This window comes from Notamacropus eugenii, chromosome 2 (genome assembly GCF_028372415.1).
Source record: "Notamacropus eugenii isolate mMacEug1 chromosome 2, mMacEug1.pri_v2, whole genome shotgun sequence".
Lineage (NCBI taxonomy): Eukaryota > Metazoa > Chordata > Mammalia > Diprotodontia > Macropodidae > Notamacropus > Notamacropus eugenii.
The window spans coordinates 121,045,624-121,059,215 of record NC_092873.1 but is presented as its reverse complement, the minus strand read 5'-3'; the positions used below and the strand labels follow the sequence as shown (position 1 = coordinate 121,059,215).

At 38.8% G+C, this 13,592-nt stretch overlaps 1 protein-coding gene across 9 annotated transcripts in view; it reads right to left on the bottom strand.

The window, feature by feature from the left end:
• The window catches only part of MLIP (muscular LMNA interacting protein), a 384,978-nt gene that overhangs the window by 212,407 nt on the left and 158,979 nt on the right, over window positions 1–13,592 (bottom strand). For all 9 annotated transcript variants that reach the window (XR_011974323.1, XM_072642491.1, XM_072642493.1 and 6 more), the window contains exon 2: window positions 6,675–6,830. Coding sequence is in view for 8 of the 9 variants with exons in the window: in XM_072642491.1 (XP_072498592.1) it covers window positions 6,675–6,830 (156 nt within the window). In the remaining variant the exon portion in view is untranslated. The remainder of the gene's footprint in view (window positions 1–6,674; window positions 6,831–13,592) is intronic.

Here is a 13,592-nt window from a genome sequence, read left to right as displayed (position 1 = left end):
AAAATACCAGATATTTTGTTATCTGGGGGGAAAAGCACTAGAAACTATCAGCTAAAACACCATAGGAAATATGAACAAGTTACATAAAATAAAAGTGTGAATGTCTTCTCAGTTATACCGTTACAAGGATTACCCACATTAATAATCAGAAAGCATTAACTAAACACTATATACAGACAAACATATTAAAAATATAAGCAAATAAATTCTGGGTTAATTAGGGAGGGTACTAGTATCTTGGGAGGACAGGACAGGCCTTGGGAAAGAAGTGGTAGTTATACTGAGCTTGGAAAGAACCTAAGGATTCTGAGAGACAGAAGTGAGGAAGGAGTCCATTCTAGGCATAATGGACAACCCCTGTAATTGGTGGAAAGTCTGATGTGAGTACCACCAAAAGGGCCAGTTTTACAGAACCATGAAGTACACAAAAGGAAATAATAGTAATAAGTTTGAAAAGGTAAGTTGGGGCCAGGTTATGAAAGTCTTTAAATGACAAAAAAAAAAGTTTATATTTGATGCAAGAGGTAATAGAGAGCCACAGCAGTCTATCAAGCAGGGGAGCAGGGGAGCAACATTGAATGAATTCATAGAATAGATTTGGGATCTACTAAAGCAGTAGTTCTCAAAGTGTTGTCCATGGACTTCTGGGGTCCCCAAGACTCTTTCAAGGGGGTCCTTGAGATCAAAACTATTTTCAAAATAATTTTTGGTTCAGTTGTTTTTAGTTGTGGCCTACTCTTCACAATCTTATTTGGGGTTTTCTTGGCAAGGATACTGGAGTGGTTTGTCATTTCCTTCTCTGGCTCATTTTACAGAGAGAAAACTAAGGTAAACAAGGTGAAGTGACTTGTCCAGGGTCACACAGTTAGTAAGTGTCTGAGGCCAGATTTGAACTCAGGAAGATGAGTTTTGTTGATCCCCATCCTGGTGCTCTATCTGCTGTACCACCTACCTGCCCAATTTATATAGTTATAATTAGGCAAATATATTTGTTTATATTTCAAAATGATACTAAGACCTTACTTGTCTATAAAAAATACTCCTTCCTTTTCCAGCTACAAATCTGCATGAGGTTCAGTTTTATTCATATATTTCCACCAAAACAACATATTACAACAATGAGAACGACGATGATGACTTAGAACAGTGAACGAAAATGAAAATACCGGTATCTTCTATTTAGGTAGACTTTGGAGAGATTTGTAAAAATATACAAAGCAATGTTATTCTTTTCTATTTTTTTGGAAAACAGTTATTTTCTCTCAATATGTTATTTATAGTAACCTGTAATGAATTTTTTATTTAATATTGTTATTAAATATTTTTAAATTTTAGCTGTTTTCATTTCTAATATAGTAAGAATCAATAGATATGACCCACATAAATAGAAGTTCTTCAGAGTGTAAAGGGCTACCAAAAAGTTTAAGAATTTTTCCACAAATGTTTTGAAATATAGTTATTTACACTGACAAATAGCTCAGAAGCAAATTTCAAGGGAGGAACCATCTCTAGACTAATCTGGGGATAGCCTAAAGTGAAAGGTACTTATTTTATTCCTAACTATATCATTTGTCCTACCCAACTATTTGACTCCTAAGCACATGTGCCTCTAAGTATTTTTTTTAATTCTGAATAGTGAAATGATACAAGAAGGAGGAGGAGGAGGAAGAGGAGAAGGAGGAGGAGGAGAAGGAGAAGAAGAAGAAGAGCTACCATTTATTTAGCAACTACTATGTGCCAGGCACTATACTAAGTGCTTTACCGATATTATCTCATTTGATCCTCACAACTCTAAAAGGCAGGTGCTATTATTATGCCCATTTTATAGTAGAAGAAACTGAGACAGACAACAGTTAAAAATGACTTGCCCAAGGTCACACAGCTAGGAAATAACTGAGGCTGAATTCGAACCCAGATCTTCCTGACATCCAATTGCAGAGCTCTATCCACTGGGCTACCTAGCTGCCTCTAAAGTAGTTAAATGAAGTAGATGCATGGTTCAGGTCAAGGACACACATGCCATCTATGCTTACCTACCTCACATGTTTATGAGAAAAATGCTTTGTAGACTATAAAAAACCGTATGTGTGTGTTATAAAGAATTCGTGGTAATATAAAGTCACTTAGTCCTTTTCACAATGGAATGTAAGGTCCTTCATGGCAGAGACAGTATCACCTTCTATTTTTCTATTCCAATACCAACCACATAACAAATATTGATTGAATGAAATTTCCAATAAAGCACGGTTAGGGAAGGGATTACTGGTTCCTCAAAAAATTCAAGATCTCTAATAATCTAGTTCACAAATCACAAATATCTAGCTGGAAACCACAAGACATTATGAACTACCCTGAGATCATGGTAAAAAGTGGACGTTTTGGAACAAAGCTGAGTTTTTTTTATAGCCAATCATAACTTGAGATGTGATTTCAAGTCATTGATCTGTTCTATTCTTGTTGATTAAGCACAAACTATAGCAGTTTTATCTGCTGCTCTGATTCCTAAAATCACCTCACATCTGAAATTAAAGCCATATTTTATATCAAAGACTACTTTGGTTATGTCGGTGGTGGTGTCAAAATCAAATAGAAACTGAGATCATCAAAATAAAATGCCTGAGGATTTCTTTAGATCACATGCTGACTTAGAAAACCACATATTAACATTATCTATGTTCTATTGCATTTCTACTTTTTAAAAATATTTCCCAATTACAATCTAATCTGGTACTGAGGATTTTTACTGGTCTGCTATGTGTTTGACCCATTTGATTTCTATGACAACAAAGCAAGCAGTAAATCAAGATGATTTGGCCAGTCTGATATTGGAGGGGTAGAGGTGGGAGAAGATAGAACTATTCTTAAATTATTCTTCAAGTAACTAAAAGAATTAAAACAATCAGTTGACTCAATGAATTTTAAACCCTTCAGCTATTGAGGATATGATGAGATGAAATCTGATAGTTGATTCAAGGTAGGCAGATAGAGCTTTTGCCCACGAAATAGAAGGGGTTAAGGGGTAGAGCATAGAGGTGAGGGAATTTGGGAAACAGACATCCAGACAGAGACATTTAGGATGACTAATGAGTACATGTGGATGCAACCCATAAATCCAAAGGAATTGACCTGAGGCCTATGTTTAACTTTATTGACCAATTTGTGGTTGATATATTTAAAAATAGCTGGGTTTACTGCACCACCTAGCTGCCCAGTGTTGGATATAGAGACAGACCATATGAGTTCATCTTAACTTTGACCAAATCAAATAACCTCTTTAGGCATTAATTGCCTCAGCTGTAAAATGAGGGCATTTGAATACATGACCACCGAAGTCTTTTCTAGCTTTTAATTTCTGGCCACCTATGATCAAATTTTCAGAATGAATTATTAAAATAATTCTAATTTTAGTTTTTTACAAAAAAAATTATATAGGTAAAAAAACTTTTGAGGACTGAGAATGGGAAGCAGATAAGAGCTGTGACAAAAAGTCACAACCAATGATAGGATATCACAAATGAGAATCCCTTGATTATAATACAAAATCTTGAAATACATGAGTTTTTCATACAGATAATATAACCATCACTGATAGCCCTAGAACTTATAACATTTAAGGAAAAATAAAGTGAAAGTGGAATAGATGGTCATTTAAAACATATTTTATAATTCAGTTCATTTTAATGCACTTTTTGTGAGTTTCAAGATAAGCATTTTAAAAATGGCCTACCGAAAGGGGGAGCCAAGATGGCGGAGTAGAAAGACGCACATACACATAGCTCCGAACCCACAACCCACAGAACGGCTAGAGGGGACCAACCCACGGTGAATTCTGCACCCAGAGGCCATGGAATATTGGAGCGAGGGAGATTTCTGTTCCGGAGAGACCTGCAAACCTCTCGCGGGGGTCCTTCGCGCTGTGGACTGGGCGCCGGGACTGGGAGCTGAGTGCAGCCCTGCAGTGGCCACGACACCGTGAGGAAAAGATCTGAGCGGGCTACGGGGACGAGATATCCTGCGGCCACGAGGGTCCCTCCACCCACAGAGGGACCTGCAAACCTCTCGCAAAAGGTCCATCGCGCTGCAGACACGGAGCCCAACCCAGACCTGTGGCGGCCACGTCTCCGAGAGGTACAGATCCTAGCAGGTTTTAGGGACGGGATATCCAGCGGCGGCACAAGCCCCTCCACCCACAGGTGACGAAGGTCGGTGAGAGAGTCTCTTTGGCGGGTCGAGAGGGGAGTGGGGTGCCCCCATGGCTCGGGCCCCCCCCCCGGGAGATAGAAGCTGAGAGGCGGCTGCAGACAGGGGCTCCCCAAGCGGGCGGGAGCCTGGATCCATTGTGGAAGGTCTGTGCATAAACCCCCTGAGGGAACTGAGCCTGAGAGGCGGCCCTGCCCCGACCTGATCGTCTGAATTTAATTCTCACACTGAATAGCAGCCCTGCCCCCACCAAAAGCCCTAAGGTGGGAAGCAGCATTTGAATCTCAGTCCCCAAACGCTGGCTGGGAGGACCAGGAGGCGAGGTGGGTGTGAGGAGAATATTCAGAGGTCAAGCCACTGGCTGAGGAGAATGCCCAGAAAAGGGAAAAAAAATAAAACTATTGAAGGGTACTTTCTCGGAGAAAAGACACTTCCTCCCTTCCTTTCTGATGAGGAAGAACAATGCTTACCATCAGGCAAAGACACAGAAATCAAGGATTCTGTGTCCCAGTCCACCCAATGGGCTCAGGCCATGGAAGAACTCAAAAAGAATTTTGAAAATCAAGTTAGAGAGGTGGAGGAAAAACTGGGAAGAGAAATGAGAGGGATGAAAGAGAAGCATGAAAAGCAGATCAGCTCCCTGCTAAAGGAGAACCAAAAAAATGTTGAAGAAATTAACACCTTGAAAACTAGCCTAACTCAATTGGCAAAAGAGGTTCAAAAGGCCAAAGAGGAGAAGAATGCTTTCAAAAGCAGAATTAGCCAAATGGAAAAGGAGATTCAAAAGCTCACTGAAGAAAATAGATCTTTCAAAACTGGAATGGTACAGATGGACGCTAAGGACTTTATGAGAAAGACAGATATCACAGAACATAGCGTGAAGATTCGAAAAATGGAAGATAATGTGAAATATCTTATTGGAAAAACAACTGACCTGGAAAATAGAATCAGGAGAGACAATGTAAAAATTCTGGGACTACCTGAAAACCATGATCAAAAGAAGAGCCTAGACATCATCTTCCACGAAATTATCAAGGAAAACTGCCCTAAGATTCTAGAACCAGAGGGCAAAATAAATATTCAAGGAATCCGCAGAACACCGCATGAAAGAGATCCAAAAAGAGAAACTCTTAGGAACATTGTGGCCAAATTTCAGAACTCCCAGGTGAAAGAGAAAATATTGCAAGCAGCTAGAAAGAAACAATTCAAGTATTGTGGAAATACAATCAGGATAACACAAGATCTAGCACCCTCTACATTAAGGGATCGAAGGGAATGGAATAGGATATTCCAGAAGTCAAAGGAACTAGGACTAAAACCAAGAATCACCTACCCAACAAAACTGAGTATAATACTTCAGGAGAAAAAGTGGTCTTTCAATGAACTAGAGGATTTTCAAATTTTCTTGATGAAAAGACCAGGGCTGAAAAGAAAATTTGACTTTCTAACACAAGAATGAAGAGAACCATGAAAAGGTGAACAGCAAAGAGAAGTCATAAGGGACTTACTGAAGTTGAACTGTTTACATTCCTACATGGAAAGACAATATTTGTAACTCTTGAAACATTTCAGTATCTGGGTACTGGGTGGGAGTACACACACACACATGCACATACGCACACATACATAGAGACAGAGTGCACAGAGTGAATTGAAGAAGATGGGATCATATCTTAAAAAAAAAATGAAATCAAGCAGTGAGAGAGAAATATTGGGAGGAGAAAGGGAGAAGTTGAATGGGGCAAATTATCTCTCATAAAAGAGGCAAGCAAAAGACTTATTAGTGGAGGGATAAAGAGGGGAGGCAAGAGAAAAACATGAGGTCTACTCTCATCACATTCCACTAAAGGAAAGAATAAAATGCACACTCATTTTGATAGGAAAACCTATCTCATAATACAGGAGAGTGGGGGACAGGGGCACAAGCAGGGTGGGGGGGAGGAGGGAGGGGAGGGCATGGGGAGGAGAATGCAATTCGAGGTCAACACTCATGGGGAGGGAAAGGATCATAAGAGAATAGAAGTAATGGGGGTTAGGATAGGATGGAGGGAAATATAATTAGTCCTATACAACACAACTAGTATGAAAATCATTTGCAAAACTACACAGATTTGGCCTATATTGAATTGCTTGCCTTTCAAAGGGAAGGGGTGGAGAGGGAGGGAGCTAAAGAAGTTGGAACTCAAAGTGTTAGGATCAAATGTAATGTCCTTACCACTGGGAAATAAGAAATACAGGTTAAGGGGTCAAGAAAGCTATCTGGCCCTACAGGACAAAAGAGAAGACGGAGACAAGGACAGGGAGGAAGGATAGAGGAGAGAGCAGATTGGTCACAGGGGCAATTAGAATGCTTGGGTTTGGGGGGGGGGAAATAAAAGGGGAGAAAATTTGTAACCCAAAATTTTGTGAAAATAAATGTTAAAAGTTAAATAAAAAAAAAAGAAAAAAAATAAAATAAAATAAAAATGGCCTACCCTATTTACTGTGTCTTGGTTCTTCTCTCTTGGCTCTTCACCAACTTTAACAAGGTATTTAGAGGCATCAGCAACCTGAGTATGAGTTGGTAGTTTTCGTATGGTTGGGACAAATGTGAAGATCAAAGGTTTGGTTTCAGAATCTCCAGAAAGGACCTATAAGATACGTAAGAAATGAGACTTTTAGCCTTACTAACAAGACACCTTATTGTGTGCTCTGTAGAAAACATGGTACATAGCTAACTAGAACTTGAGTTAGCACTGAAATTTTCATTTAAAATTGAGACAGTCTGAGTTAGACCAGATATGAGACAGAGAGTGAGAGGGGGGGAGGGGGAGAGACAGAGAGAGAGAGAGAGAGAGAGAGAGAGAGAGAGAGAGAGAGAGAGCTATTAAGAGCTTAGTATTTGCCAGGAACTTAGTTAAATTCTGAGGATGCAAATAGAAGCAAAAAGGATGGTCTCCATCATTAAGGAATTAACCTTCTAAAGTGGCAAGACAATACATAAAAAGGAGAGCTGGAATGGGCACAAGGGTGAAGAGTACAGGTACAAGGGGCAAGACTACTGATAAATAGATTAAGAAGTCAGGAGAAGGAGCAGTGGAGCTGGGAGTGAAATGAGCATGGCCCAGTCACCTTCTCATGACGTGGTAGAAAAAAGCCCAATTAGAAGCAAAGTTTTCTTCAATAACATTTAGGCCTGGTGCTATGACCATGACCGTAGGCAAAGTTTGCCCCACCTTCCTTTCTCCAGTTTGAATGTGCTTACATTCCAATCTATGTTTGGGGGTTGTTTTTTATTTGGGATTAATGTTGTTGGGTTTGGTTTTGTGTTTTGATAGAACCAGGGGTGTACTGGAGCCAGCTCTAACCAGTTCCATGTAAACAGTTAAAACTATGAAAATGTCAAATATTACAAATCAGGTATCGGTTTATTGTTTTGTTGATTGTCTAGACTTAAGAAAGTGATGGGAAAATGTTGAAAATTAAGATTAAACTTAAAGGTATGTCCTTTATGCCCTTTTTTTCATAGAGATAGTTGGTGAACATTTACCAGCACACCACTATGTATAACAAATTGTATCATCCCTCCTAGGTCTCAAGTGTCATGAGGGCAAGGACAATCTCTCAATCTTTGTATTTTTAACAGCTGCCAGAGTGATGGTCCATGTCACTCCACTACTCAATAAACTACAATGTACTTCTTAGCACTTCTTTTACAATTAAATTTTATTTTTTAATTAAACATAATTTTCTCTCCTTCCCACCATCCCCCCCAATAGAAAGTAAAAACAAAACAAAGCAAAAACAAAAATGAAACCTTTGACAAGAAACTTCTATCACTTCTAAGATCAAACTTCTCAGTTTGACATTTAAAACCTATCACAACTGGTCTCCCGCCTTCCTTTCTAATCTCATTACTCTTCTTCATGAACTCTGTGGTCCAGCCAAAATCGCTTTCTTATTGATCCTCTCACAAGACACTCTGTTTCCCATATTTGTGCCCATTCCTGCAAAATACTCCCTCTTAACTCCACCTCTCAGAATGCCTAGCTTCCTTCAAAGTTCAGTTCAAGTACCACCTTCTTAAAAAGCTCATCAATTATCTTGTATTTGGCATATATGCTTTCATATTGGTAAGTGGTTTCCCTGACATAATGTAAGCTCTTTGAGTATGAAGACTGTTTCCTTTGTCTTTGCATTCCCAGTGAATAGTATAGTAGGTGGTTGATAAATACTTGTTAATTGTGATTAATACAAAATATTGATATCACAGAAATAAACTGTAGAGGACAATTCAATAGAAGATAGGTCTACCTTGAAATCCATTCAAATGCGTTTAGTTACTCAAGTTCAAAGGATTTCATCGTTAGGTCATTGATGTTACATCGTTACTTCAATTAAGAGACTTGGCTTGGAGTCCCAACTCTGATACTTTCCCACTGGGTGATTTGAGTAAGGGAAAGGGAATAAGCATCTGCATAGTGTCTACTTTGTACTAAGAGCTTCACAAATATCTCATTTGTTCCACAAAATAACTCTGCATAGGAGGTGCTCCTGTTATCACCATTTTACAGCTGAAGAAACTGAGGCAAATAGAGGTTAAGTGACTTGTCCAGGATCACACAGCTAGATTTCACAGTGTTTGAGTCTAGATTAGAACGCAGGTGTTCCTAACTCCAGGTCCAGTGCTTTATTCACTTCAATATCTACTTGCCCCAAGTCATTCAATTTCTCTTTTTTTCAACAGTTTTTTCAACCAGAAATAGGAATAATAATGCATATATTACTTACTTCATAGAGTAAAGGGGCAAACAGTTTGTAAATCCTAAGTTACTATTGGTTGTTGCTCAGTCCTGTCCAATTCTTAGTGATCTCATGGACCATGCCATCCATGGGGATTTCTTGGCAAAGATACTGAAGTGGTTTGCCATTTCCTTCTTCAATGTATTAAGACAAAAAGAAAATATGTGACCTCACCAGGGTCACGTAGCTAGTAAGTATCTGCAGCCAAATATGAACTCAGATCTTCCTTGTTCCAACCTCAGAGCTCTATCTACTAAGGCCAACTAGCTGCCTCTATAAACTGCTATTAAAAGGTGATAAAGTGCCACTATTTTTTTTTATTTGAGGGTTCTAGATAATTGTGATTGCTAATAAAAGTAAGCATTATCATTCTAAAACATATACAGTATCTTAAATTTAATTCATTAAGTACTATTTGTATGCATATCCTGTATACCATAAGTATTTAGCAGCCCTTAGTTGAGTTGATAAGTTTTACTCCAAAGGATAAATGTTACTTAATGCTATTAAATAAATCCACATAGATCTCCGCAATTAATGATTTGTAAATCCTAGACCTTTTTATGTTAATCTCCATGGTTTTGGTGAATGATTCAGTAACTAAAGCATGAACAGAAAATTTATTACTCACTTAGCATGTTGTTCTTTTGTAGCCTTGTACTCCAGAAGAATTGATCAGCTGTATAATATGCTGATAACCAAACAGTCCCAGCTTTGTCCTTAATAACTTTTTATTCACTAAATTAATATTGGTGCTTTACTTATATAAGTTTGGGAAAGTATTGGATTTTATTTTGGTTTTTCTGGCTTGTGATCTCGTTGGTGTAGGGAACTTGAATGAAAACATTTTTTTAAATGCTTATTACATGCCAGAATTACACTAGGTGTTGGGGATAAAAGACAAAACCAAAAAAATTCCTGTCCTCAAAAAGTTTGCATTGTACTAGAGAGAAACAACATGTATCCAAAGTCCACATATGCACTCTCCCTTCTCTTTCACATAACAGAATACCTCAGTGTTTTACAGACATAAGCACCAGAGGCAACCTAAGAGGGAGAGTGGATAGAGCACCCCGCCCTAGAATCAGGAAGACCTGAATTCAAATTCCACTTCCCACACTAGCTGTCTTACGCTGGGGAAATCACTCAACATGTCTACCTCAGCTTCCTCAATTATAAAACGAGGGTAATAATGCCTACCTTGCTGAGAATTAAATGAAATAATATTTGCAAAGTACTCACTAAATGACTAGCGCACCAGAGGTCCTTAATAAATGTTCATTTCCCTTCCTTCTACAGGAAGCATCACCTGATTCCCTTCCCCCAGCCACAACCGCTACTTTGCTCCCTAACTAGTTTATATGTACTCTACATACATACACACACATACACACACACGTATATGCACACACATATATGTATGTTTATATACACATTGTGTGTGTGTATACACATACACATATATATATGTATATATATATATATATATATATATATATATATATATATATATATATATATATATATATATATATATACATATGGTATGTGTTTGTTTCTCTCTGTGTTGCTTCCCCTGATAGAATGTAAACTTCTTGACATCAGGGATTGTTTCATTTTGTATATATGTATCACCAATGTCTGGCACATAACGCACACTTAATGTTTACTGTTTTATTAATTAATTGAAGTAAATGCGAAATATTTTTTAAAATGCCAAATAACTGGGAGGAAAAGGGGAGGGTCAGGAATAACACTAAAACTGGTAAGATCTGGATTGCCATAAGACATTTCGCTTAAACTGAGCCTTGAAAAGAGCTCAGAATTTCAGGGGATGAAAGTGAGGAGTGAAAGTGTTCTTTGCTTGGGGATATAGCCTATGCAACAGCCTAGAGAAAGGAGACAGGATGTCTTCTACTGAGAGGAACAGCATGGACCAGTGTGACTGGAATGTGAATGTGTGAGAGGAAGAAGATATCAGCGCAGAAAAATAAGTTGGAGCCAGATTGTAAAGGGCTCTAAGAATCTCAAAAAGGAGTTTGCTTTGGATCCTAAAGGCAATGAGCAGGCGTGGAGGCTTCTTGAGCCACAGTCAGGCCTGATAATTCAGCTAAGGACAGATTGGAGAGGGGAGAGAATGGAGAGAGGAAGGAATGGATGTAAATGATGCTGAGGAAGTAGAATTGAAAGGACATCTTCACAGAGGGCGTACAGGGAGACTGAAATGTTGATTCTAAGGTTGTGAACCTGGGTGACTAGAAGGATGTATGCTCTCTATAGAAAAAGAGAAATTAGACCCAAATGTATAATCATATAAGTCATTCCCCAATTGATAAATGGTCAAAGGATATGAACAGGCAATTTTCGGAAGAAGAAATTAAAGATATCTATAATCATATGAAAAAATGCTCTAAATCACTTTTGATTAGAAAGATGCAAATCAAAACAACTCTAAGGTACCACATCACACCTATAAGATTGGCAAACATGACAGAACAAGAAAATGATAAATGCTGGAGAGGATGTGGGAGAGTTGGAACACTAATTCATTGTTGGTGGAGCTGCGAGCGCATCCAACCATTCTGGAGAGCAATTTGGAACTATGCCCAAAGGGCTACAAAAATGTGCATACCCTTTGACCCAGCAATATCGCTACTAGGACTATATCCCCAAGAGATCATAAAAATGGGAAAGGGTCCCACATGTACAAAAATATTTATAGCAGCACTCTATGTAGTTGCCAAAAACTGGAAGTCAAGGGGATGTCCATCAACTGGGGAATGGCTGAATAAATTATGGTATATGAATGTAATGGAGTACTATTGTGCCATAAGAAATGATGAACAAGAAGACTTCAGAGAGGCCTGGAAGGACTTATGTGACCTGATGCTGAGTGAAAGGAGCAGAACCAGGAGAACTTTGTGCACAGCAACGACCACAGTGTGCGAGAGTTTTTTCTGGTAGACTTGGAATTTTGTAATAACGTAAAAACTTCTTATAAAAAAAAAAAATCCCAAAGGCTGTTCTCAAGGCAAAATGCCTTCCACACTCAGAGAAAGAAATATGGAAGTCACTCACAAAATGTAGCAGATCATCTTTGTGTATGTGTATGTGTTTGTGTATCATGTTCTGATTTGTTATACGATTTCATTTATTTTAGTCTGACTACATAGCATGACTATAGTGAAAATATACTCAGTAGGAAAGTATATGTAGAATCTATATAGAATTGTATGCAGTCATGGGGAGGGAGGGGGGTAATGGGGGGTAGGTGGGGGGGATAAAATCTCGATTGTATGGCAGTGATTGTTAAACATTAAAAAAGAAAAAAAAGAAAAAAAGAAAAAGAAAAAAGAGAAATTAGAAAAAGGGGTGGTTTTTGAGGGAAAGACAATGGATATGTTGAGTTTAAGATGCCTATGGAGCATCCAGATGGTGATGTCTATTTGGCAAGATGTTTATTTGTCTAATTGGAAGGATGAATATTTAGATTTGGGAGTTATCTCCAAAGAAATGATAATCAAACTGATAAAAGGGAGGTAGGGAATAAACATTAATATAGTGTCCACTACGTACAGACACTGTGCTAAGTGCTTTTTTTTTTTTTTTACAAATATTTTCCAATGTGATCCTCACAACAAATCTGCAAGGTGGATACTGTTATTATATCCCATTTTATAGTTGAGGAAACTGAGGCAAACAAAGGTCAAGTGACTTGGTTTGTCAGGGTCACACAGCTAGTAAGTATCTGAGGCCACATTGGAAATTGGGTCTTTCTGATTCTCAGTGCTGTATCCATTCCACCATCTGGTTGCTTCATGATGAGGTCACCAAGAGGGGGCAGAAGGTGAAGGACAGAGTTGTCCATCTGCCAGTTAGGTGATACAATGCATAGAGCGCTGGGTCTGGAGTCAGGAAGACATCTTCCTGAGTTCATATCTGGTCTCAGACTTACTAGCAAGTGTGACCCTGTGCAAGTTCCTTAACTCAGTTTACCTCAGTTTCCTCACCTGTAAAATGAGCTAGAAAAAGAAATGGAAAACTGCTCTAGTATCCTTGCCAAGAAAACCTCAAATGGGGTCACAAAGAGTTGGACAAGACTGAAATGACTCAACAACAAGGGAAATGACACGTAGGTGATAATTAAGCAAAGGAAACTTAAGAGGATGGGGTCAGACAGGTAGGAAGAGAATGAGTAGAAAGCAGCATCACTAAAACCAGAGAGGAAAGAGAAGTCGGGAGGATACCACTCCCAGTATAGGAACTTCTTCCACCATTGGAGACTGGCAATTCCTCCAAAACTAAAAGCCTTGAAGAGTTTCCTAGTGCCCATGGTCGTATAGCTGGCATGAACCAGAGACCAGTCAAGGTCATCCTTACTCCAAGAGCAGCGCAATATCCAGTATCCTAGATACTTCTTGCTCCTCTGCCATATTCCTCCATCTTTACTGCCGTTGTTCAGTTGTTTCACTTATATCTGACTCTTTGTGACCTCATCTGGGGTTTTTTTTAGCAATGATACCAGAGTGGTTTGCCATTTCCTTCTCCAGCTCATTTTACAGATGAGTGAACTGAGGCAAATGGGTAAGTGATTTGCCCAGATACCTACT